General features: G+C 37.2%; 1 protein-coding gene across 3 annotated transcripts in view; it reads right to left on the bottom strand.

Moving 5' to 3' along the window:
* Positions 1-6,073: 6,073 nt before the first annotated feature.
* The window catches only part of chst11 (carbohydrate (chondroitin 4) sulfotransferase 11), a 63,444-nt gene continuing 42,182 nt past the window's right edge, over positions 6,074-27,335 (bottom strand). For all 3 annotated transcript variants that reach the window (XM_048154633.1, XM_048154632.1, XM_048154634.1), the window contains one exon: positions 6,074-10,367. In XM_048154633.1, coding sequence (XP_048010590.1) covers positions 9,513-10,367 — 855 coding nt within the window. In that variant the 3' untranslated portion in view covers positions 6,074-9,512. The remainder of the gene's footprint in view (positions 10,368-27,335) is intronic.

A 27,335-nucleotide genomic window follows, 5' to 3' on the forward strand; every position in this document is an offset into this window, starting at 1 on the left:
TTCTTCAAAATACCTTCGTTTGTGTTCAGCAGAAGAAAGAAACTCATGAGGGTGACTAAGTAATGACTATCCCTGGCCTTACGTGGTTGGTCCAACCTGGTCTGAATGGTTTACTAGATTGACTACCAGATGGTGGACTACTGGTTTTGGGCTTGTAGACCATCTTGGTCAAGCAGGTAAGATCTGGTGGACCACCTTGGATTAGGAAACAGCTAACTTTTTGTACCTTTGTGTGAGGAACAAACCAACCCCCATTCAGTTTCATCATATCTGACGTGATATTATCCTTCAAGCTGGTATGACCTGATTTTTCCAGAAGGGTTGTGATATTAAATTTATTGATAAACGTTTGAAAGCCCTTTAGGGCTATCGCTTTACTGATCTAAGACTATATAACATATTTTCTGACACTATAAGCAGCACTGAACGACTATAATGAAGTCAGACACAACTTCCACTCTTCCATCACAGTCTTCGCCATCCTAATCATCGAGTACATTTAAAGATGGCATATGGAGTCATCCCCTGGCACGGCCGTGAGAGATGAAAGTTCAATACAAGCCAAAATTATAGCTTAGACTGAAGGACATCATCCAACAACTCCACTTTAATCAGTTCTGAGGGCCGATAGGACTGTACAACACATGCTCTTTACTCACTGTGGTCACTTTTATTTCTCCATTTGGAACATTTATCAAACATTTTCAGTTTATCCAGACCCATTTTTGATCTGAAATGGTTTTGAAATGTATGAATATTTTGAATGGATAGTTCACCCAAAAATGAAAATGATGTTGTTTGCTCACCCTCATGCCGTTCCAAACCAGGGTTGTCAAAAATACCGACTTCGGTACCAAGTCGGTACTGAAATGTAAAGCAAATGTGAAGATACCAGCATTTCCTCCTAGCGTTTTGAGCACTGTTGTCTCAAACACCTCTGATTGGCCATTGTGTTCACAAGCTCAACAGATATGTCTGTGATTGGCTACAATGATCAACACTTCAAAAACATGCTATAAATAGACGCTCTTCACCGAGCGCTACACATATACGCACGGGAGCGTTTGAAAGTATGTGTCTGTCAGAGGATCCCTAATATATGCGCTGATAGACGCCTGCTTTCAAATGCTTCCATGCCTATCTCGGCGAAGAGCGTCTTTTCACATGTTTTTGAAGTGTTGATCATTATAGCCAATCACAGACATATCTGTTGAGCACATGAACACAATGGCCAATCAGAGGTGTTTAAGAAGTGCTCAGAATGCTGGGGGGAAATGCTGGTATTGTCACATTTTTTAAATTTCAGAATACCGAAGTCGGTACTTTTGACAACCCTATTCCAATCCTGTATGAGTTTCTTTCATATGTGGAACGCAAAAGAAGATATTTTGAGAAATGTCTCTTTTGTCCATGCAATGGGGCCCAATTTGGTTGTTTTGAACCCCGCTGACCTTCATTGTATAGACAAAAACGATCAAAATATACTCTTTTGCATTCTCCAGAAGGAAGTCAGTCAAACAGGTTTGGATCAAAATGAGAGTGAGTAAATGATAATAGAATTTTATTTTTGGGTGAACTGTCATGACTTTAACATAAATGACTCGTTTTGATTTTGTTCACTTCAACCTCTTTATCTTAATTGCCAGTACTTGCTAAATTCAGCCATGAGAGAGAAAGATGTCAGCGAAAGTTGTCATTCTCTGTCATGCTTAAGCGCCAACTGAGAGTGGTTTCTGCCATTCAGGTGTGAAATTCCTCCTCGACTGAAGTCAAAGCAAAGGGTTGAAGGAGTTCAACTCTTGTGCAAATGGATTACTATGGATTAATCAAGTATACATCACTGAGAAACACTTCTTAGGGAAATGGATGGACGGAAAATGTTCTAAGCTGCGATTGAACCACAACCAATTTCATCCTTGGGAATTAAGAAACACTTCAGTGAAAATATCTTGCAAGTCTTTAGGTTGGGTTTTAGAGCTCAGAGATTATAGCAAATGATAGTAGTTTTCAGCTACGCCTGCATATTAGCAGTAAACAGCGTAGCGGTCCCCAAGGGAACAACATCTATCTTCCAAGCAACATCATCATTTCAGCTCTTCATAGGTTGGATAATGACAGAGAACTGCTGCCAACTTGACCCTGCACGTGTTCGCTGAGAAACCCCAAACCCTGTCGCAATGCCAAGTTTGATGTGGCTGAAGGACCCGGGTTAATTCGGAGGATGAACTTCCCCCAGTGGCAAATGAATTGGTGTATTCTGAGCATAACGGTGGAGGGTGGAGTGGAGGATTCTGGGAGGAGACCATAGCAGGTGCGGTAGCAAAGTTTCATGAGAATTGCACATTCAGCAAGGAAAAAAACCCCAAAGCTCAGGATGTTCGATGAGAAGTAGGTTTTGGCTGCTGTCTCGCTCTTGACACCAAAGTGACAACCCGCTACTGAAGCACAAAACTGTGCATGAATCTTTCTTCACAGTGGAGTGACACACATTTCTCTGGCAGCCCAAAACGCAGATCTATTGCATCTAGGTGACACAAAAGCTTGGCACACTTTTGCGTTTCCTCTTGCATCAAGTCTTCAAAGGTCCCACTTTAAATCTCGCTGGGATATAGCGGGGCGCTCGTATAACCAGACACATCTGGACTTACCACAAGACCTGGGAGGCCCTGCCAGCACCACAAGGTCAGCAGTATTGTCAAAGATTCAAAAACGTGGCCTTGCTACGAGGCTAAAAACTGGGGCCTTTGATAAAGTAATGATGATATTATTGGGGAGTATCTAGTCTCGCAAAATTACACATTTGACAATTACAGTCTACGTTGCTTTGAAGCTTGTTCCACCCACTTATAAAGGAGCATATTGTTGATCGACATGTAAAACAACCAACCACAGTTCAGTTGGTTTTTATATGTGACTGGATTATCTGAAAATGTGATACCAAAATAATAGGCCAGTGTGGGAAAACCTATAGTGTTAAAGCAAAAAAGACTAGCCAGTAATGTTGTGTCTCATGTGTGTGAGATTTTCAGACACAGAAACGCAGGTAGGTGTTTTAAAATCGCATTAAATGGTTATTTTACCCAAAAATGACATTAATTGCTCACCCTTATGTTGTTCCAAACCTGTAAGACCTTCGTTCATCTTCGGAGCGCAAAGATTCTTGACGAAATCCGAGAGGTTTTTTATCTCCCTTATAAAGAAGTGAAATTATTACATTCAAGGTCCAGAAAAGTAGTAAAGACAATGTTAAAACGGTCCACGTGACCACAGTTGTTCAACCTTAATGTTATGAAGTGACGAGAATACTTTTTGTGCACAAAAACAAAACAAAAATAATGACTTTATTCAACAATTTCGTCTCTACCCTGTCATTCTCATATGCAGTTTATGTTAAAAACACATTGCAGAGCTTCTGTGTTTTACATCCAAACGCCGGCTCCTGTGTGAGCAATGTGAACAGCGTCAGCCAATAGAGGGTATGCACGTGACGTCACCGTCGACCGTTACGACTGCGGTCACGTCCACTGAGTGGCAAAAGACTGAGCGGCAGCATTGGTTTTCAGCGTGAATGTCCCGAAAAACACACAAAACACATCCAAAACGGGAAAGAGCTTTGTGATTGACTGTACAAATAGCTTTGACACAAACCCTTAGGTATATATTTAAAGACCGCCGAAAGCTACAGAAAAAAGAAGCAAATGGATCACTGTAATTCACAGAAACAACTTGACTTCAGCAGATAAACATGGATTTGCAGTAATCATTTTGTGTCAAATTGTTGGATTTTGAGGTAAAATCATACCGTATATATTGTATTGTTATATATTATGTTGACAACTCATCAATTAAATATTTTCCATCTTATATTCTGCATAATTGGGTGTTTTTAAATAAACAACACTGACAAAAACTATACTATAAAACTATATATGTTTTAAGGCTGGATAATATGACGATATAACATTGATATAAGTGATTACGCGGATTTAAACCTACCGATATTGTAGTTATATAAAATATTCACAGGCAGATTTGCTTTGTGTCTCCCCGCCGTCGAAATCAGGCACATATAAATGTCAGGAAACACGATTCCTGGCTGCATGCAATATCCATGGATTAGGTTTATTTGACAAGTTGTAAGAAACACATTCAATTCCAACCTTTAGTGTAATTCGTCAGTTTTACTCGCGTTTTCGCAGTTTCCTCTATTAAATCCAGTCGCAGCAGCTTCTTTTGCCACTCAGTCCAGCTGAGGGAGCGCGCTTTCGGCGGGAAAGTGACGTCGATGCATACCGTAAACACGGAAGTGATGCACTGCATAGGAGACTGACAGGGTAGAGAGGAAATTGTTGAATAAAATCATTATTTGTGTTTTGTTTTGTTTTTGCACACAAAAAGTATTCTCGTCACTTCATAATATTAAGGTTGAACCACTGTAGTCACGTTGACTATTTTAACAATGTCTTAACTACTTCTCCAGACCATGAATGTGGTAATTTTATTGCTTTCTATGGGAGATTAAAAAAAAAAAAAAATTTTCATCAAAAATGTCTTCATTTGTGTTGCGAAGATGATCGAAGGTCTTTCGAATACTTGGGTAAAGTTGGTTTTATATTCGCACATTCGTACATCCGTATTCAATAGCCTTGTTAATCACACTACATTGGACATTCAGTGGACATTCACAAGTAAATATGCCATTAAAACAATACTTGCCTATTTTGATCGATTGTGAAAAATGTTGTAAGTTGACAATCGTTGGTTGTCAATATCATGAAGCTGCTTAAAATTCGCAAACATTAATTTATTGCACATTTATTGGAAAGTCTGAATTTATCAGAAGTCTGAATGTGCGAATATAAAACCAACTTTACCGAAGTTTGCGAATTTGGAACAACATGAAGGTAATCAATGACAGAAATTTAATTTTTGGGTGAACTAACCCTTTAAGTGCCTCAAATGAAACTATTATAATGCTATAACCTGGCAAAGCCAGTCATTAGTTCCTCCTCAAAAGCGCTTGTAGCAATTTAGAACTGGCTTTAAAAAAACACCAGAAGATCCGGAAACTAATGATGTACAAGACTGTTATTCTCTCACATGCTCAGTAACAGCTGCTGAATCTACAGTGCGACACATTATCAATTATCGAGGATGTTCTTATAATATCAGAATTATAATAATACAGCAAAACCAGTGTATTCTTTTTCCCAAGTGACAGACTCTCATAAGGTGGTTCTTTTTCAATAATCCATAAGCATACCGAACAATCAGTGTCGTCCCTCTGCAGTTAGATACTCAGTTAACAGCCCATACAAAATCTAATATAAGAATTCAAGGGTCAAGAGCCCAACTAAAGCAAACACTCATCTCCACGATGGTGGCTTAAAAATTGTGATTTTCTCCTTTGGTGATTCTGCGTGTTCGTCTATATCGGATGTTCAGAAGACGTCAAAAAAAGACGTCATAAAAACTTTCATTCTGGCCCCTCAGTGGACGTCTTTTCAACCTGAGCCAAGACCTTAAAAAGACGTCTTCTGGACATAATTTGCTCAGTGGGATCTGTTTTTCCGCAGCCTGATCATTAGCTGTTTTTAAACAATCGGTCAATGGTGAAAATAATTGCTTTTATCAGCTTATACCAATTATTGGTTGATGCATCAGTGCATCCCTACTTGTTTCCATGTTTTCTTTTTCAAGCACACATCAAACTGAGCTACAGGAGCCATAAATGGCTTTAAATTGCATAATAAGCTCACAGACAAACTTAAATGTTGTTTATCCAAATGTGAGGGTTTATATTCAGCCTCTGCTTATTTTGAATAAGTCTCATTAAATCCTTGGGATTTAAGGAACTTTGTAATTGAACAAATCCCCTATAAGAAACCGTTAGAAGGGCCGTGTTGTGCAGGATTCAAGGAAAGATTTGATGTTTACCTATAGATCGTCTTAGCATAAAACCACGCCAAATGAGGAGGAACAACTGTGTTAAAAAGATCCCTTTAACAAGTGACAACATGTTCACTCGAGTTTAATGATTATGTGGAGACAGAGACAGTGACAAATTGGCCACTAAGGGTTTCAGTTTCAGCTTTATTGAGAAAACAGAAGAGAGAAAGAGATAGAGAGAGTGTGTGAGCGCGTTCTCCAGGGAGCGCATTGATCTGACAGTTCACTTGGTTTGTATTTTTCCCATTTACAGAGCGAGGGTCCGGCCCGTGACCCGGCAGAGTCCATCCTGAATACCGAGGAGGAATAAATAAATAAATTAGACTGCGAATGGTTTGAGAAGAAAGTGAGCAGAGGCTCACAGAAAACCAATACGGCAACATTGAACCAATGTATACATTGATTATTAAACAGGCACATAGAGAAATGGGTAAGCCACGTGAGCGTCTGTGGATGGTGAGCCTAGCTGTTCTGTAGTGTGAAAACTTAGCTAAGTTAGCTAAATATGCTAAAACCTCCATCTGGGAATGTCCTCAGCTGGAAGCATGAATCATAAAGCAAATCATGTTTTTTTTTTTGGTTTTTTTTGTTTCTAAAAATGCAGTTGCATGCAATGAGAGTGAGCTGTATTACATGTGATAGAGTGACAGTTTGAAAGGCACTGTGCCTGCTAATGTGGGCGCTAATGCGTGTATTAGCGTGGCTGTCGTGTGGGCGCTAATGAGGCTGTACCGTGTTTGTTGTTACAGAACAAATGAAATAAACAGTTTTGAAAAATGGAGAAACCATTCAGGCACACTTTGTTTTCTGAGCTGATGATTAAAAAAAGCTTTGCTTCAGATTCATTTCCTGTTCTGATGAAGAGGATAGAAGAGATTTTTCAGTCCTTCTAAGAACAACAAGGTTTTGTGTGTCTTTTGTTAAGGATAATATGCTAAATTTATCTACTGGAATCGTCTGCATGTTAATCTGAGTTTTTGTCCTAACCAGCCAATCAGTTACCATAATTACTAGATGACAACTCGTTTAAAAGAAATGAGTTTTGTAATTATGACTCTGACAAATCCATGAACGGCTTTACTGGTTTCTTTTTGAGTTAGGATAAGATTTAGGAAAAGCAGCATGATAAAGCAATAGCAGCAGAAATAGAGTGAAGAAGAGGGAGAAAGAGATAGAAGCTGATAACTAGGGGTGTAACGATATTCAAACCAAACCGAAAAAACGCGATACACCGCCCATGGTACGTACCGCGTACCCCCTGCTGCCCCGCCTAGCCCTGGCCCACTGGATCTACACGACGAATCCAGCATAAACCACCAATAATTGCAATAAGCTCCGTGTTTTTTATTACTTCCAATCAGAAACAAAGTGTCATCTTTCAAATTCTGTCCATTTTGTTACGAAATTCAAACAAAAAATGCCGTTTTGACGCTCTTTAATGTGGCGTGACAGATCACTCAGTTCAGGCGGCAGCGCAAGTGAACGCGATCATCTCTTCCTCTTTAATACAAGTTACAGAATACACATGAATGAACATCTGTTTAACCTGTTAGTGATGTCTTGATTATTTGATGTGTTTAAATAAATCTGTCATGACAGCCACTGTGTAAATGATATTTCAACAACGAATTGGAGTAAAAACAATTTTATAATTAGATTAAGAAGTTAATGCAAAAACTGTCTTATGTGCAGATTACAAGTTTGCATACAATTTGAGTGTTAATTATTATATCTAAAAATAAATAGCAACTGAATTTAGGCTAATAGTTTTGGTTCTGAACCTTTAGTAATGTTCAAGTAAGGGCTCACTATATAGTTTAAAGCATTACCAGAGATCATTTTTATACCCTTAAGAAACTTTTACTTATAATTGAATTCATTTAAAGACAGAGAGACAATTTGTTCAGTAAACTACTGTTTAATTTTTTTTTTAAAGCAATTTTGTTTAGTTTTCTCCCCCTGCTGTACATACGAACCGTCAGTTTTGTGTATCGTTACACCCCTACTGATAACATGGCTTGGCTTTGACAGATTTTTTTCTTCTCATTTGCTTTTTTTGCCTCGTTTTACACTCTGCATCAATAAGGGGCTTCCTCAAGTGTGTGTGGTCTTCATTAAAGATCCTGCTCTACAGGACTTGAAATCCTGCTAATCAGCACTTACTTATTCAGGTCAAATAAACCCAGGACTTTTCCTAAAAAGCAGAGAGATGTGGGAGAGAGAAAGCTGAAAGAAGCCTTTAGCCGTTACCTTTGCCAGAGTGAAGATTTGGTACAGACAAAAACATTGAGATAAAGCACTTGGACACACCCACTTGTGGCCATCGCGCACATAAATAAGCAATTTTTATAATTTTCGTGCATAGTCAAAGCAAATCATGGTCATAAAAGACAGTTTGCTAAATTAAAGGGTGTTCCTTTAAACTTCTCAAATTGGGAAAGACATTTAAATCATCTAATGGATGGAACAGACTTGCCTGCATTTTCTCTCTCTCTCTCTCTCTCAAATGCACACAACTGTGTGAAACTTTCCCATGAGAACAGCTCAGAAAACAAAGTCCTGCCCGTTTCCGTACACCAGTCACAAAAAACTAGCGAGGTGTATCCCAGCAACTGTGTTCTGCATATGAGGCAAGAAGAAATATGAACAAATTATAACAATTAAACCTCTAGCGCTAAGCTGATTTCCTTTCCTGGAAACAAAATATTAAGTCTTTCCCATCTCTATTTCACACAGTAATTCAAATAACATTATAACGTGCTGCTCGCAGCAACTTTTCCCATTATAAACAAATACAAAATAAAACAAAACACCCAAAATCCTTAAATTTACCAAAGACCAACCAAGGGAGGAGGGGTTGTGGGAACAGTGTGCTTGAGGCCAACCCGCAGTGACCTCTGACCTCCCGACTGCTACAGATGCTCCCTGACTGACCCAGTGGGCGGAGCCCATGCCGGTCACTCACAAATGGGCACGCCCCTTCAGGAAGGCATCATTCAATGCCTCTTTTTTTTTTGTCATTCTTATTTTAGCGTGCATCTTCAAATATGCACCGTATAAATACACACACACAAAGGCCGTCTGAGTATGGGAGAGAAGCGAGGGAACTTCCAAAGAGAACAAGAAATTAGAAGTGGGGAACCGATTGTATCTCAAGTCTTATTATTAGTCTAGGCGTTCCTTTCTGTGAAGCTTCGATAATGGCGATGGCTGGCTGAGTATATTAATAGATAAACCAGTTGAGCAGGTACAGCTCAGAATCTGTCATATTGCTTTTGATGTTTGGGAACAGGAGCCTTTACATTGATAATGTACAATTCAATAGGCAACTACATCAGGACTTCAGTCTCAAAAGACCACTTTCGAGTGGTCCACGCTTTCGCAGTTGACCGACAGCTCCTTGGTTGTCTCGAAATAAAGCAACCGTCCCAGCGGATATAAATACAATTTTACAGTTAGGTGCTTGGTTGATTCCCCGCCTGTGTCTTTCAGCCACGGCCATTCTCCCATTGTTCAACCTCGTTGAACGAGCTCGGAACGTATGCGCAACTGCGAATGTGTGTTTACTGCAGTTTTAGGTAGCTGGGAATAGAGTAGTTGTACATAAGAAAGTCCAGTTTGTAGAGTTGGTAGAGTTGGCTTTGCTGCTGGGAGCTGATGTTGTTGAAAAACATGGCCGCCATTTGGTCGGTGGTACGGGTGGATTTGGCATACGACGGGAAGTGCAATGAGTCGCCCACCCCTGCCAGCTTTAGCACGTAGTTGGCATCCTCCTCCAGAGTCTCGTACTTGCCCACCAGGTCGTAATGGATGTGGCAGGGGTGGCAGAGCGAGTAGACCGTCTGCCAGTGTTCGTTGAGCGGAGCTTCTCTCTGAGTGCCTGGGTCCACCAGGTACTCGGCGAACTCCTGGAACTTCACGTCGGCGCCGCTCTGCAATGCCTCAGCTGTGGCGTTCTTGCGGTACCGCCGCACGATCTTTGTCCCGTAGCGCTTGTGGAATGAGGTGTTGTAGCGGAGCGTGAACTTGTTGCGGTAGGCCGACACCAAGCGCTCAAAGGGCTCGCGCACGAAGAGGAACTTGAGGTAGTTCTTGAGCCGGTGGTTGATATCGGGGATGCTGTACTGGTTGAGGGTCTTGAGGTTGGAGGGGACGTGGGCCTCGTTGGACGGAATCTCCATGGGGTCGCTGTACTTGCCCCGACCGCTCAGAACCATCATGACCCGCTTCCAGTTGGTGCAAGCCACCTTGGGCACGTAGCAGTAGATGAGCTCGTGCTCCTCGTCCACCACTAGGTGCTTGAGGTCGCTGGGGGTCAGGACGCGCCGCTTGCGGCTGGACGCGCTGTGGGCACGACACGTGTCCGCCACCTGATCCCGCCGGGCCTGATGCAACACCGCCGCCGCTGAGAACTCAGCCTGAAAAAAGAGAAGAACGAAATCAGGTACAGTAGCTCAAGCAGTAGAGCACAGCACTGGCAACACCAAGGTCATTGGTTCGATTCCTAGTGAATGCATGAACTGATAAAATGTAGAGCTTTAGTTAAAAGCATCAGGCACATGCATAAATGTGAATGTAAATGTAAAGGCTCATTTCCCACGTGCCATTTAAAGACCATAAATCAGCAGGCTGCTCTACACGGGAAAGTTTGGCACCAGACGTTATCATTAAAATCTTAGTTTAAATCTTCTACAGCAGGGGCACTTAATTCTGCTCCTGGAGATCTTCCATCCTGCACAGTTTAGTTTTAACCCTTTAAAGTTTAGTCCTGTAATTTCAAAGCAAATTATTAAAATATTATCTTGAGACTATTTACTCTGTGTGTTAAGCTGATTTTGATTTCCTACTTTTTTTTGGCTGTCAATAAAATAATTGTGACTGATCTTGTGAATTTTACCTCTTTATAAAAATGCAAAATGAAACAAAAAAAAAATCAAAATTTGAAATTAACTTTCACAACCCACACATAAATTTTGATACAAAATACCTCAAATTCTAATGCAGTATTCTTTGCAGATAAAACAATCCCAAAATGCATTGCAACAAACTCAGTCGGGGGGAAAAAAATCATCCAAGATGGCGGACAAAGGTGAAATAAGTATGCTTGGTGCCTTCCTGTATTTTTATGCTTTGTCTTGTTAGCTTAGCAACTTGCTAATATCATATTTCATCCTGTGGGCTTCACATGAGCAGTGCTGCTATTTTGGGGTGTGTATCCTATTTAAGAATGCTCCTAAAATCCTGAACTTCTTCCACCCTATAACAAAAGCAGTGAACAAACAGCAGCTCACCACATCAAAGAAACCCAAGACATGTGAAAAGTTCTGCTGAAGGCCTGAGGCAGTGAAAGCGGAATCTTGCTGAGCTGTGTTGACCCTTCCCTCAATGTGCTCAATAGGGGCCAAAAGTTAAAGGTCAGTCTTACAGGTCAGTGGCGAATTTATGACTATCAATGCAGTATTTAGCATCTATTTAGGAGGTATCTATCTATCTATCTATCTATCTATCTATCTATCTATCTATCTATCTATCTATCTATCTATCTATCTATCTATCTATCTATCTATCTATCTATCTATCTATCTATCTATCTATCTTTTTAGATAGATCTTTTTAGTAGTAGATATCAAGCTCTAGTTTCACTAGGTTTCATCAAGTTTCTACATGTTGGATGCAATTTAACATTTAAAAAGAGAACAGCACTGTACACTTCTCCAAAATCATTATTCCAACCTACAGCCACCCACATACTGTCTTTCTCTCTCTCTCTCTCTCTCTCTCTCTCTCTCTCTGTAGCCTTTTTTGCTCTCGTTTATACACACCCACTCTCATCAGTTTCAGCGCTCTGTTTCAGTGGAATTTTCCCAGAGTTTTGTGTACAGTATTTAAGACAGTTTCAAAGATTCCTAGAACCTTATCAGCAGGTAAACTAACATGGAAACAGAAACCATGTCTTTGCAGATACAGAACATAAGTTTAGGGTGTGCAGACATTTATTCTTAAATGGATAGTTCATCCAAAAATGAAGATTGTTGTCATGTTGTTCCAAACCTGTATGACTTTCTTCTGCAGCTTTGTAAAATATATCACAAAATTCCTATTGATTACTTTTATTGTTTGTCATTTTTGACAGCATCCATCTCCGCCCACTTTCATTGTGTGGAAAAGAGCAGCGTGAACAATTCATTGAATGTCTCCTTTTGTGTTCCACTGAAGAAAGAAATTCATAGAGGTTTGGAACAACATGAGGGTGAATAAATGATGACAGAATTTAGACTTTTGCTGCAGTCGACAAAACATTAGTCAATACACTCTAAAAAATACTGGGTTAAAAACAACCCAAGTTGGGTTGAAAATGGACAAACCCAGCAATTGGGTTGTTTTAACCCAGCGGTAGGGTTAAATGTTTGCCCAACCTGCTGGGTAGTTTTATTTAACTCAACTATTGTTTCAAAATTACTGTATTGCTTAATTAAAATTAACCCAAAGTATGTTGGAAATGAACATTATTGATGTTCAATGAATAATTATTAAACAATAAACATTTATTAAATTGCTTATTAATAAATTTATATTAATAAACTATTAAACTATTTATTAATAAAGCTTATTAATAAACATTCACCTTTTTTCTATTATTGTTGCCTCTAATTACATCTGGTTTTTAATTTCCCAACTATTTTGGGTTCATTTTAAGCTAGCCATATAGCAATTTTTAAACAATAGTTGGTTTAAATAAAACTACCCAGCAGGTTGGGCAAACATTTAACCCAACCGCTGGGTTAAAACAACCCAATCGCTGGGTTTGTCCATTTTCAACCCAACTTGGGTTGTTTTTAACCCAGCATTTTTTAGAGTGTAAGAAGAGGTTTGGTCGACCAAATTTTAATTGGTTGGTTGGCCGCAGGAGAGAAAAAAAAACTTGAAATCCAAAGTATGAGATCATTTTAAGAGGATAAAGAATGACCCCAAAAAAGTGTCAAGCAATCTCAGCAGGCAATTCATGCATGCATTATCATTTGAGACATGTAAGTAGCCTAACGTTTTCCACTTTACATGGCTTCTCGATCTAATGTTAACCTAGATAAATGTGTGCATTATTAAGCGAATATCCAAGTGTTCGTACCAAGTGTGGGAGATAAATTAGTACTACGCTTACTAGAGGTGTAACGATACACAAACATGACGGTTCGGTACATGCCTCGGTATTGAAGTCATGGTTCAGTACAGCAGGGGGGAGAAAACTAAACATAAAATTGCGTATTTCTTCTTTTTCAAAAAAAGTGTCTTCATTTTTGAAATATAATCATTTACACAGTTACTGTCATAACTTGTTTTCAGGACAAATTTTTTTAAACTTATATGAAATAATTAAGACATTACTAACAGGTAAAGTAAACATATAAGCTAATATTTAGTGAAATGCTCTCCTCTAGAGTTAATTTCTCTAGTGAAATAACATGCTGTGGACACTAAATGACTTGCCTGAGGTAAATGTAATGCTACGTGAGATATTATCCTTGATGTTTTTCCGTGGTTGAAACACAGGTCGAGAGATTACGCGCATATCTAGATAATCTGTTCTTCTTCTTCTTCTGCGCTTTTTCCTGTTGTGGCGGTTAGCAAACAGTGTTGCATTATCATGCACGCCCCCTTCTGGACTGGAGCGTGGATCGCCTGTGACTGATTGTATTCATCGTCTGACTGTATGCGCTGAACCATGGCATCCGTACCGTATGCCTTAAATGAACGACTACCGGTTGATTAGGAAAATCTTTTGGTAGATTTTTGCATGAACTGTTCCATTACATTTTTTATAGAAGAAATGTAATGATATAGTTAGAAATGTGTGTTTCCCAGTATATGGGCGACAGGCAGCGTTTCCATGTCTTGTGTCTAATGAAAGAATTAATTACAATGAATAATGAAATGAATTCTCTCTAACACACTCAGTAGCTCCATTAAATTGTTAAAACTCTACACAGAGCCTCATCAGTAGCAGGCGAGTGTTTTGAAACGCCGAGAGCTTTTCTGGGAAGCGCAGACTCTTCATACATATATAGCTAATGATATAGTGTCCACTCCAGTTCCTGCAGACATGTCAGGATTTTGGTAATTGAAAACCTTGATATAAAAGCTTGAGCTGGTTTTCCTGCCATCGGCCCTGAATTCCATTATGCAGGGGTATAGATAGGAGAAATGGGGTTATAAGAGGTAGAAAAGGAGGTGAAGAGCGGTAAATCTGAGGCAAATTAAGGTTCTGTGACTTCTGGTTTAGCCACTTTTTTCTTTCCCTGAAAAACCTCTGCAGTTCTTTTGTGGTTCATTTTCTACAAATCCGTTTTCTGCATTCTTCTCCTCTTTCTCTGATCTGTAACACAATTGATCACGGCATCCGTACGTTCACAGGGCCAGTTCAAAGCACAGACCGTCTGTGATCGTGAGCTGTGTTTTGAGAGGTCTAACAACAGATACATATGTCATTGACCAAAGCTACATTCACTCAGTCGGTGTTCGGGATTTACAATCATATTTACCAACAGATGTGACTCTCAAATAGCCCTGTTCATACAACAGCCTACAGGAGCATCTCGAATACTGTCTGTCTGGATGAATATCTCATAAAATAAAGTCAAGCCCCTTTTCTATTGTCACAATAGATATTAATAATGACTGTAATCATAGTGACAGTGATGAGAGTAAATATCAAACATGATGACTTTCATGATGCCAGAAAGTAGTGGTCGGCCAATATATCACCAATGTTGGCACTATAGAGCAACTTCAAATCCTACATTTCAACCCCTTGTGTTTATTTGTTATTTAAAAAAAATACAGAACAGAAATTGCTTAAATTGTTTATCATGGGTTTTTTTTTTTTTCATACTGGTTAATATCCAAATTAATTATTTTGTAATTATGTCAAAAAAAAGCATTGAAAGTATAAAACATTTCTTACAGATAATTTTTTTTTTATCAAATTCAAATTATTTTTCAAATTGATTCTTTTTTTAATTGATTATTTTAAATTATATTGGTAATTATTATATAAAAATATTCATTTTATAGCTGCAATATTGTGCATATAAGTTTAAGGTTATAAAGGCCAAATAATTTTTTTAATATTGATTAATTTGATCATGAATTATTTCAGATATTTTCATGTTTTATTTTTGTATTATGTAAAATAAATGATAATTTGTTGTGCATCTAGTCTATAAATCTTTTAAACATTTTTTTATTCAGTTTAAAAATTCAAATATAATTGTTACTAATATATATATATGCATGTAAAATTATTTAAACATATTGATTTATTTATTTATATTGATTAACTATCAAAATGTTTTCAAATTTTCAAATATTTTAGTAAATATTATTTTTATTTATTTATGCAGTGTTGTGCAAATGTTATTTATCAATGTAATATAAATATATATGCATCTAAAATTATTTAAACATATTGATTTATTTATTTATATTGATTAACTATCAAAATGTTTTCAAATTTTTAAATATTTTAGTAAATATTATTTTTATTTATTAATGCAGTGTTGTGCAAATGTTATTTATCAATAATATATATAAAAATATACAATAATTACAATATACAATAATAATATATATATAAAAACAGACACTCACCTCACTCACCTCTTTTAAATAAATAAATAAAACATTGATTGACCACAACTGAAAAAATCTTTACAGTAAAAGGACTAAAACATGCTTTCAACCTTCATATATTGAGTAATATTTAAGGCAGTCACTCCATTTATGGAATGTAACACGAACCGGTTTCAGCACCGTATCCTAACTGAGGCTACCGTTCACAGGTTTTGTAATCTATTCTTGCCTTTCTTTCTCCTGTGCTCACACAGATCCAGCATCAATCTTTTACACGCTCTTTCACATTGTTATCACAGAGCAGACAAGGATGCTAAGATATATTGTCTCTCTCTCACCCTATCTTTCTTTGTTTCTCTCTCTATCCCTCAGTATCTCTCTCTCAGACAAAAACACACGTTCACATGGTGCTTCTGTCAGTCTGTAGATGCCCTGAGCTAATTTATTCCCAGCACACCAACACAGCTAGCTGCTCTCCACCGCAATTAGATAGCTGGAATGCATTCGCATTACAATAATTCCAGAATGACACACACACACACACACACAGATACCTACCGAAACTCTGGCAGATGTTTGTGTGAACGAACATATTTGCATTCAGTAGTGAGATGCATTAACAAAGGTTCAGCATGCAACAATTAAATTATTTAATAGCCGAATATGTCGAATAATGAGTTCAAAAACATATTTTTCCAAAAGTACCCTTAATTTATTTGTTAAACTTTAATGAGGAAAAAATTACCGCGCACACCTTTAATGAGATTCAAATCCCACAGTAAAACACAGCTGGCAGTAGCCTGCGGTAATTGTAACATTTTGTCAAGTCGATGCGCTACAACAGAGCGTTGAGAGCAGATATGAGCGAGTGTGTTTGTGTGCGCTCACATTTATCTGCACCACGTTCAGACTTTCCTGAAATAGAGAGACTGTGAAACACCGTATGAAGCAAACATAAACAGCACCAGGAGCAAAGCATTAATAAGCATATATTCAAAGCGTCTGTATGCCCACCAGAGAGAGCGGCAATATATGGGCCCTGTGGATTTTTAGAAAGTAAACTCTCTCAAAAATACTTTTCAAACTCTAATTTACCTTATTTGTCTACAAATAATGTTCAGCCTTGGAAATAAATGGATTGCAAGGAGAATTCTTTCATGAAAATCATAATGAATTCCGTGACATTTCCACCCCATCTCAATGATGGAAATGAAGATTTAAAATGAGCTAAACCTGGTAGACAAACTTTTTATTATATTATATTGTATTATATTATATTATATTTATTATACAATTTTTTTGAAGTCTTGTTGAAAGTTGAAATCTGTTAGTTTGCATAAAAATCAACCTGTTCCTGTAATCGAAGATACACCCACTGAAAGTTTGCAGCTTATGATTTTTAGGAGTTTCATCCTCGGTCACTGACGGTCATAAAGCAGGCTGTGATTTGACCCCGTGTGACCGCGGCGAACTCAGAAGCTCTCAGTCTGGCTCTTATAAGCGTGAGATGAATTATTAAAGAAAGTCAAAGCCTTCCCCTCTCTCATCCTTCCCTCCATCTGTCCCAGCACTGAGATTTATCATCCATTTATATGAGCTCAGAGAGAGAGATTAGCACACTCAGAGGGCTGAAGTTTAACTCCGAGAATAAATTTGATTTCCTTGCTGGAGAGGTCCGCAATAAAACGAATAGGCCGGGTCAAATTTTCAGAATTAGATTCAAATCAGTTTGCACTTCTATACATATAAGATATACATTAACATTTATATTATATTATGTAAATTGTTATATGATATTTTAAAGAAATTATGGTTACGCTTTATTTTAAGGTGTCCTTTTTACCGTGTAATCATATTAATATGAACAACATGTACTTACTATAGGGTTAGGGTTAGGAATAGGGTTTGGTTTGGGGTTAGTTGCATGTAATTATGCATAATTTACTGTTATTACTACGTAGTAAGTACATGTAACATGCATAACAAGGACACTGTAAAATATACTGTTACCAAAATTATCTATATATAAATGTCACATTGTTGTGTCACGTCTGTTTTAAGTCTTATGTTCAAGTTTTCATGTCTTTTTGTAATCAGCTGTTGCTGAGTTTTGTAAAGTTCTGTTCATATCAAGTTTAAGTCTTCAATTTAGTTCTGTTAGTTTTTGTATCATGTTTATCATTTTTTCAATACATGACAACTAGACAAGGCAAACATGAAGGCTTATATTAATATATAATACACTGTTTGGCAAAAAAAAGAAAAAGAGTCTATGACTGGATCATTATTACAGTGATTATAATGTTTTTAACATGTTATATGTTTGGGAAGAGTTCTTCTAACTCTAACTGATGGAGTGTGTAGCTTTTCATTTCTTAAACAACCATGTCAGAAGACGTATCATGGCCATATTCCTTGATTCATCAGGCTCAAATTGTGAAAGAATGGATCAGAGAGCATGAAGAATCATTTTCACACATGAATTGGCACCTCTCAGTCCAGACCTTAAATTCATTGAAAGTTTTTGGGATGTGCTGGAGGAGACTTTACAGAGTGCTCACCTCTTGCATTGTCAATGCAAGATCTTGTCCAAAATAGGATGCACCTCTTGATGGAAATAAATGTTGTGATGTTTTTGTGATATATTTTTGGTCAAGATCTTCCTACATGGTCGTTTAAGAAATGAAAAGCTACACACTCCATCAATTAGGGTTAAAAGAACTGTTCCCAGTCATAGACTCTTTAAGTATTTGCCAATGTAAATCGACTTTTTTGGGTGGGCAAGCAGTGTATATATTACTGATAGGGATGTGATAAAGATTAAAGGTGCCCTAGAATTAAAAATTGAATTTATCAAGGCATAGTTAAATAACAAGAGTTCAGTACATGGAAATGACATACATTGAGTCTCAAACATCATTGGTTCCTCCTTCTTATATAAATCTCATTTGTTTAAAAGACCTCAGAAGAACAACATAACACCGACTGTTACGTAACAGTCGGGATCATTAATATGTACGCCCCCAATATTTGCATATGCCAGCTCATGTTCAAGGCATTAGACAAGGGCAGCCAGTATTAACGTCTGGATGTGCACAGCTGAATCATCAGACTAGGTAAGCAAGCAAGAACAACAGCGAAAAATGGCAGATGGAGCGATAATAACTGACATGATCCATGATTACATGATATTTTTAGTGATATTTGTAAACTGTCTTTCTAAATGTTTCGTTAGCATGTTGCTAATGTACTGTTAAATGTGGTTAAAGTTACTATCGTTTCTAACTGTATTCACGGAGACAAGAGCTGTCGCTATTGTCATTATTAAACACTTGCAGTCTGTATAATTCATAAACACAACTTCATTCTCTATAAATCTCTCCAACAGTGTAGCATTAGCCGTTAGCCTCAAATTCACTCAGAATCAAATGTAAACATCCAAATAAATACTATACTCACATAATCTGACGCATGCATGCAGTATGCATGACGAACATCTTGTAAAGATCCATTTTGAGGGTTATATTAGCTGTGTGAACTTTGTTTATGCACTGTTTAATGCAAGTGCGAGCTCTGGGGGCGGAGAGCGTGCGATTTAAAGGGGCAGCACACCCTGAATCGGCGCATTTCTAATTATGCCCCAAAATAGGCAGTTAAAAAAATTAATAAAAAAAAATCTATGGGGTATTTTGAGCTGAAACTTCACAGACACATTCAGGGGACACCTTAGACTTATATCACATCTTGTAAAAAAACATTCGATGGCACCTTTAAAATGTGATGAGATTTCTCGTTGAGGTGAAAAGCTGTCTCGTGATATGGCTATGATGGAGCTGAGGGTGAAATTAGCACAGAATATGCCACCGCTACGTTTACAATACGCCTCCACTGTCGTTTTTCTTTTTATAGAAAGAAAAACCCCATCTAATTTAATCGGATAACAGTTGCTTCAATCCTACACGAGCAGCAGAGTCGTACATAGTGCAGCAGGAATCAGAGATCACTGATCACGTGACGAGATGACTGACAAGACCATGGCGGAGGATTTGATGCACAACAGAGACTACGCATCTGACAAATGTCTTATCTTGTAGAATGTACGCTCAGCTCAGCACCGCTGCTCCCTATACACAAAGTACGTGCGATTGCGAAATCAAAAGCGAAAGTAAAACGCGAGCATGCATTCGAACGCGATTTCAATACCCCGCATATTTAAAGCAGGCTATCTTAGGCTGGGCTGTGTAGTTGTGACCATCTCTTAGCTCTCTATCATAATGAAGAAAAGAGAGAGTACTTTGATTATGGTTGCGCTTATTGTTCTATGATCAATTTGTGGAAAGGAGTTCAGTTAGGAGGTCAAACGTTGTAGAAGCTCATAAATCATGTACATTTCAAGAGTCTCATATGAAATCATACAGGAGAGAAGCCAGTCAGTTGAGTTTGTGGCAAAACCTTTTACAGTGCTTGAGTATTGTTGTCTTTTACTGCATATGATAATTCAGTCTCAGAAAACAGAAGTGAAATGGCGTTCATTACAAGATGACTAGTTAAAACATTTCAAATGCACCTGCAGACTATTTTTCTAGTCATGTATTACGTCATTGAGGATTTCATCTTGTCTGACTGTCTCGTCACACCCCTGATTAATAATATTATTTCATGCCTACAGAAAATGTGCATGCTGTCATAGAAGTAGAACAAATGCTAGCATGCTGTTCCAAACCTAGAAGACCATTCATTTGTTTTTACAAGCCTTAATAGAATCTAAACGTCTAAATCATATCATGCTGAAATTCTAGCAGAATTCGCCCATTACAGCGCCGACCCGTCAAGCCGGCAGCCGCTGTTGCTGTGGCGATGATGACTCATGCCTGCTGCGCTGTGGTTGTGAGCGGCCAGCGAGTCCAGCTGAGCACTGCGCTAGTTTGAGCGTGTGTGTGCGTCTGTCTGTATTTGCTCAGTAAACACCAAACTGCATGCCAGCTCTCAGAGTCCTGCGCTGCGAGACAGTTAATACCTCTCTGTGCACTTTTTAGACATCGCATACACATATTCACACACGCACACGCAGTGCTGCTGATAAAGGTGTCCTTGTGAGTCTCTCCTCCTCACACTCCCAGCGGTCCCTGATTCACACACCGCTCGTCTTGACGGATCTCTTGTCTATCTCTTAAAGCGGAGGGCTTGATTTAGTGCTGCTGCAGTAAAATTGATCCCGTGTCAATGAGAGGAGGAGAAAGAGGCGAACGCTCTTCTGCCCGCAAACCCTCGTACACAAGAGACTTTATGAGATCAAATCAACTTTTCCGAACTGTAAAAGCTGAACCAACTTTTCCATGATTTCGCTAACAGCCCGCACAGCAGGGATGATCTCGTTCTTTCTCGTAAAAAAAATACGATCTAACACTTCATTTTAACAACCTTGACAAAAAGGTCAAGCCACTGTAAGATGATGTCACTCCAATGTTGCATCATAGCATGACTCCATTATTGCATCATCCCACAATACAATCGATCCTTTCACTATGTGCAGGTTTACATATTCGTCAAGGCATTCATGACTATTCCTATTTCTCATGCATTTTGTGCTACTTTAAAGCTTCCTAATTTTGTTTCGGAGGGTCTCTTACAAAAGGTTTCCATGCGTCCAAAGTCAAAAAGCTATTAATTTTTCTACATTGCAGCATCGCATTTTTTTCTCACAGTGTCTGAAAGGGTTCGATCAAGGATTCGGTCTATTTAAACCCCTCCTTTCTGAGAGCCCGCTCTGCTCTGATTGGTCAGATGACCCAGTCGGTTGTGAGACTTCTTAAGGAAGGGCCTTTGTCTTGATATATTGAATAAATGATGTAAAAATGACATAAAATGTCATTTTCTGGTGCAATTAATCATGTGACTTCCTGTGACCTCTACTGATTATCTAATAGAGGTGTGTATGAATGCCATCGACTCAAGGGAGGGTGAATGGAGCAGCCAGAGAGATTGAGAGAGGGGGTGAATGGGCGCAGTGTCGAATGTCCTCCGCGCTAAAACAGGAAGTTTCCACTGGTTCTGCCCGATTTTGCCAATGTGCCCTTTCTACTGCCCAGGTACACGCACAAACATGACCTTACAGGGTCCTGCATTGAGAGGTTGTGTAAAAGTGCAAGGGAAATGCTACACTCTCAGAAACAAAATGGTACAAAAGCTGTCGCTGGGACGGTACCCTTTAAAAAGGTTCCCATATATACCATTTAGGTACGGATATGTACACTTTTGGTACAAATATGTACCTTTGAGGTACTAATAGGTACAAAGGTGTACCTTTTTGCCAGTGCCAGCTTTTGTACCTTTTTTTTTCTTTAAGTGCACCATGTGATTTGGCAGTGTGTGATAGGGGATTGTGGGACATTTTTGTCTATGTTACTCTATGTTACTGTATAAGTCATTTTAACATATAATTACATTATATATAATTTAAAAATAATAATAAATTATATTACATTATGTACCTGAATTGAAAAAATATATTTTACTGAATATTTTATTTCGCTACAAACACATGCAGAACCAGTTCATTAGAATTAATCATCTGAACGAACTGATTCACTAAAACGAAGCAGACTTGAAACATGTATCTAAGTCGAATGCTTTTCTTCTTTTCATTAGTTATTCCCCAGCACTGTTTAAGTGCGTATACAGACACACACCCTGTTTTATCCTGACCCGCCTCACCTGAAAAACCTGCCTTAAGACATACAAATAAAACCACGCGTTTCCCACCGCGCCAATGAAAGAAAGAGACTCAAAGAGAGGACGAGGAGAAGCGAGGGAGGGTGGGAGTACCAGGGAAAAACAGTTCAAGAGAGAGAGATCCTGAGAAGTCAATGTCAAGCCAGTGATTTTCCACCACTCACACCTGAAAAGCATCTTACACTGAGCTACAGAGACAAGTGGCATGGAGGAGTTCAGTTCAGTGAGTTCACAAACTAATGTCAGAGCTGTGTGCCGGTGCGTGATGAGGGAAATACGAGACATCTGATGCTTTGATTATAGTTCTCCTGTGAAGAGTTATGTATAATGAAAGGCTGTCTGAACTTTCACCAGATTATCAAAGAGTCTCTTAAACACACACACACACATTTTGGGTTTCCATGTTTTATGGGGACTTTCCATAGACATAATGATTTTTATACTGTACTGTACCCTACCCATCACAGAAAAATATCTGCATTTCTTCATTTTCAAAAAACATCACTTAGTATTTATAAGCTTGTTTCCTCATAGGGACCAAAAAACGTCCCCACAAGGTCAAGGATTTTGGATATTGCCATCTTTGGGGGAACATTTTGTCCCCATAACGTAAGGTTTGCCTGAACCAAACACACACACACACACATGCACGCGCACACACACACACACACATGCATGCACACACACACACACACACGCATGCACACTCACACATGCATGCATGCACACACACACTCACACATGCACACACACACACACACACACACATTTGGTATACATGCACACACATATGTATATATTATATTTTATTTAAACTATTTATTTTAATTGTTTATTGTTGTACTTTTGTTAGTTTTTAACTGTTTGTACTTTCGTTTTTAGATTTACTTGCATGACATATTTTTTAACTCAATCGTTTTCTTCTTAGTCAGGGTTCTTATTATTAACTAAAACTAAAACGGAAACTAAAACCATAAAATACATTTTAAGTATTAAAATAAATTTAAGTAAAACAAACCTTAACTTAATGAAATAAAATAAAATATATAAAAAATATATATTTTATTCCAAGGCAACATTTCTCATTTGAATTTAGTTATAACTCCATGTTCTACAATAAAAAGAACTAAAAACTAAATAAAAATTACTAAAAACTATATAGCCATTATTATTATTTAGAAATAACAAAAACTATAAAAAATGACAAAAATATACAACAAAAATACTAAAACTTTAACTAAACTATAACTGAAATCTTTTATATAATAATATGTAATAATAATAATATTTTATGTAATAATATAAAAATATATAATTATAAAAACAAAATCAAAATAATAATACAAATTCTGGTAACACTTTACAATAAGGTCTCATTTGTTAACATTAGTTAATGTAGTAATTAACATGAACAAGAATAACATTAATACAACATTTATTAATCTTTGTTAATGTTAATAAAACTACAGTTGTTCATTGTTTGTTCATGGTGCATTAACTAATGTTAACAAATATATTTGATTTTAATAATGTATTAGTAAATTAACATCTAACATCTATCAACTAAGATTAATAAATGCTGTAAAAGTTCATTTCTTAGTTCATGTTAACAAAATTATAATAGTATTTTAATGATACTAAAATAACACTGATCTTAACATACAAAAATAGCGCAGTGATTTAATTTATTGTGCTCTTCAGTGAACCTGAAACTAAAGCCATAAGTCTCCTCTCTGTGCTCGTGCTCCTGAATTCCCAAAGCAAAGCCACATGTCCGTAAACATCTGAATATGGAACGCCGCAAATGACTCTAACAGTAAAAGAAAGCAGTGAGGATTTTTAAAGCCCAGTGAAACTGATGAGATGGGGCATTCTGGGGTTGCAAAAGAGAGATGAGAGAGTGTGAAATACATGTGTCAGTTTGTTGGTTTGTGAGTCAGATGCTCTTTGATTAGGTACGTCTCTGTGCTTGTCTGATCTTGCATCTTCTCGTGTTTGTGTAATTGTTTGTGACGGTTGGAGTGTGTGAAACCCTCAGGTGTTCTCTAGACATCGCGATCACACACACACACACCGTGATGAAATCAAGCAGTGATGAAGGGCAGAAGAGCTCTGAGACACAGTGAAGTAAGACAGCTGTCAGCCAACCTCCATAGATTCATTCCCACGATCCCTCTCTTCCTCTCAAACTGATACGTCAGCGATGCCTTTGATATTTGGATAAGTCATTTCCGTTACATGATCTTGATACATGACAAGATTTAATATGAATGAAACTATCGCTTTATTGCAAAACCTACTGAGCCGCCTGCCTAGACAGCATTTTAGGTATTAAAAAGTAGTGCACTCCAGTGTTATTTTAGTATTATGTGTATAATATATAGTATATTTATAAATATTTTGAATGATTTTTTTTATATACAGTACAGTCCAAAAGTTTGGAACCACTAAGATTTTTAATGTTTTTAAAAGAAGTTTCGTCTGCTCACCAAGGCTACATTTATTTAATTAAAAATACAGTAAAAAACAGTAATATTGTGAAATATTATTACAATTTAAAATAACTGTGTACTATTTAAATATATTTGACAAAGTAATTTATTCCTGTGATGCAAAGCTGAATTTTCAGCATCGTTACTCCAGTCTTCAGTGTCACATGATCCTTCAGAAATCATTCTAATATGCTGATTTGCTGCTCAAGAAACATTTATGATTATTTTCAATGTTGAAAACAGTTGTGTACTTTTTTTTTCAGGATTCCTTGATGAATAGAAAGTTCAAAAGAACAGCATTTATCTGAAATACAAAGCTTCTGTAGCATTATACACTACCGTTCAAAAGTTTGGGGTCAGTAAGAATTTTTATTTTTATTTTTTTGAAAAGAAATTAAAGAAATGAATACTTTTATTCAGCAAGGATGCATTAAATCAATCAAAAGTGGCAGTAAAGACATTTATAATGTTACAAAAGATTAGATTTCAGATAAACACTGTTCTTTTGAACTTTCTATTCATCAAATAATCCTGAAAAAAAATATTGTACACAAATATTTTGTACAATTGTACACATTAAATGTTTCTTGAGCAGCAAATCAGCATATTAGAATGATTTCTGAAGGATCATGTGACACTGAAGACTGGAGTAATGATGCTGAAAATTCAGCTTTGCATCACAGGAATAAATTACTTTGTCAAATATATTCAAATAGAAAACAGTTATTTTAAATTGTAATAATATTTCACAATATTACTGTTTTTTACTGTATTTTTAATTAAATAAATGTAGCCTTGGTGAGCAGACGAAACTTCTTTTAAAAACATTAAAAATCTTAGTGGTTCCAAACTTTTGGACTGGACTGGATATATTTTCATTTTTCATCTTAGTTTTAGTAATTTTATTTTATAAGCTTTTTGTAATTTTATTTTTTTCTATTTAGCTTTAATTTATTTGTATTTTTTAGTTTTAGTAATTTAAGTATTTAATTAAAAAAAATAAAGTTTAAGTTTTTCATCTAATAGTTATATTTTATTTTATTTCAGCTATTTATTTTACGAAAAAAAAAAAAAAATAATAATTTAATAGTGTTTTTGTTAACAGTAACAACACTGATGCACTCTGATATAAGATATCCCAGAAACAAATATCCTAGTATGCATTGCAATGAGCTCAGTGAAAAAAACATCATTAAAAATCGATAAAGCAATTAATATTTTATAGTGAACCTGCTTATTATGGTATTTTAAAGGTTCCTGATTTAGTTTTTGAGGTCTCTTGCAATAGGTTTACATGCATCCAAGGTCAAAAAACACTTTTTTCTGATAACATACATTGCAGCATCACCACTTTTCTCACAGTGTCTGAAACAGTTTGATAAAAGATTCAGTCTCTCTAAACCTCCTTTCCGAGAGCCTACTCTGCTCTGATTGGTCAGACGGCCCAGTCTGTTGTGATTGGTGTCGGAAGCAAAACTCCCATTACCATATCTGAATTTCAGCTCCGGAAGCTTCCTCAACACTTGATAAACAGTGATACGAACAGTAACAATGGCGTCGGTTTTACTGTATCAATTCTAGTCCTCATCCTTTTGAAGTCCATGCAAAGTGGATTCGCAGTGCAGAAAACAGCGTCTTCTTAACATGTCTAAAGCTCGTCTTGCTCTAACAAGTCAAATAAAGCAGATTAAAAAGCTTTATTTTGTCATCATTTTTATTATCATGCTTACTAGCTGAATTTCCACACACCGTTAGACTTAAGATGTGTTCACACTACCAGTGACTTTGTCTCTGCATGTCGCCAGTGGCAGATGTTACTTCATGCTGAAGACACAAAATCAGTTTTCTTGCTGCTACAAACAAACATTTTGGAAGTAAACGACTAAATATAAATGGAATCAGTACATGAAATGCTTAATATTGATGGTGTACTAGAAACAGCGTGTGCTCTTTGCCATTGAAACCAGGGCTTGACATTAACATCTGCCAAATGCGGGTGAATTTCAGCAGTGGTGTGTAATGCAGTCACTCCTACTAGTCACTTTAGTGGGTTGAATTTTATATATAATATATACTTAATATATAAATTATAGTCTTTTAAAGGCATCTGAAATAATAAATTAAGTGCAATGTAGTGTTGTCAAAAATATCAATTTTTCAATACATATCGATACTGAAATATCTGAAACACTTCCAATACTCATTTTCTGCAGAATAGATACACAATACCAGATGTGCTTTCTCTCTCTCTCATCTCTCCGACAGCGAGTTGAAATATTACAGGGCTTGAATTTCTGTTTGGTATTGCGCATAATTTAACTTATTCCCACAGATTTTGTGCTCACACCCAAAGTGTATGCACATAAAGCCGCTTCTCATTACTAAATTGAGTTATTTTTTGCCCCTAATTGCACATAAACAGTGAAATACATACAAAATAATGTCAAAATGCCGATCTTGGCAAGTATTCACGTAAACAGCCAGTTTTGTTTTAAATGAACGTAAACAGTTGAGAAAGAAAACTCGTGTAACAGT

This window comes from Megalobrama amblycephala, linkage group LG14 (assembly GCF_018812025.1).
Source record: "Megalobrama amblycephala isolate DHTTF-2021 linkage group LG14, ASM1881202v1, whole genome shotgun sequence".
NCBI lineage: Eukaryota > Metazoa > Chordata > Actinopteri > Cypriniformes > Xenocyprididae > Megalobrama > Megalobrama amblycephala.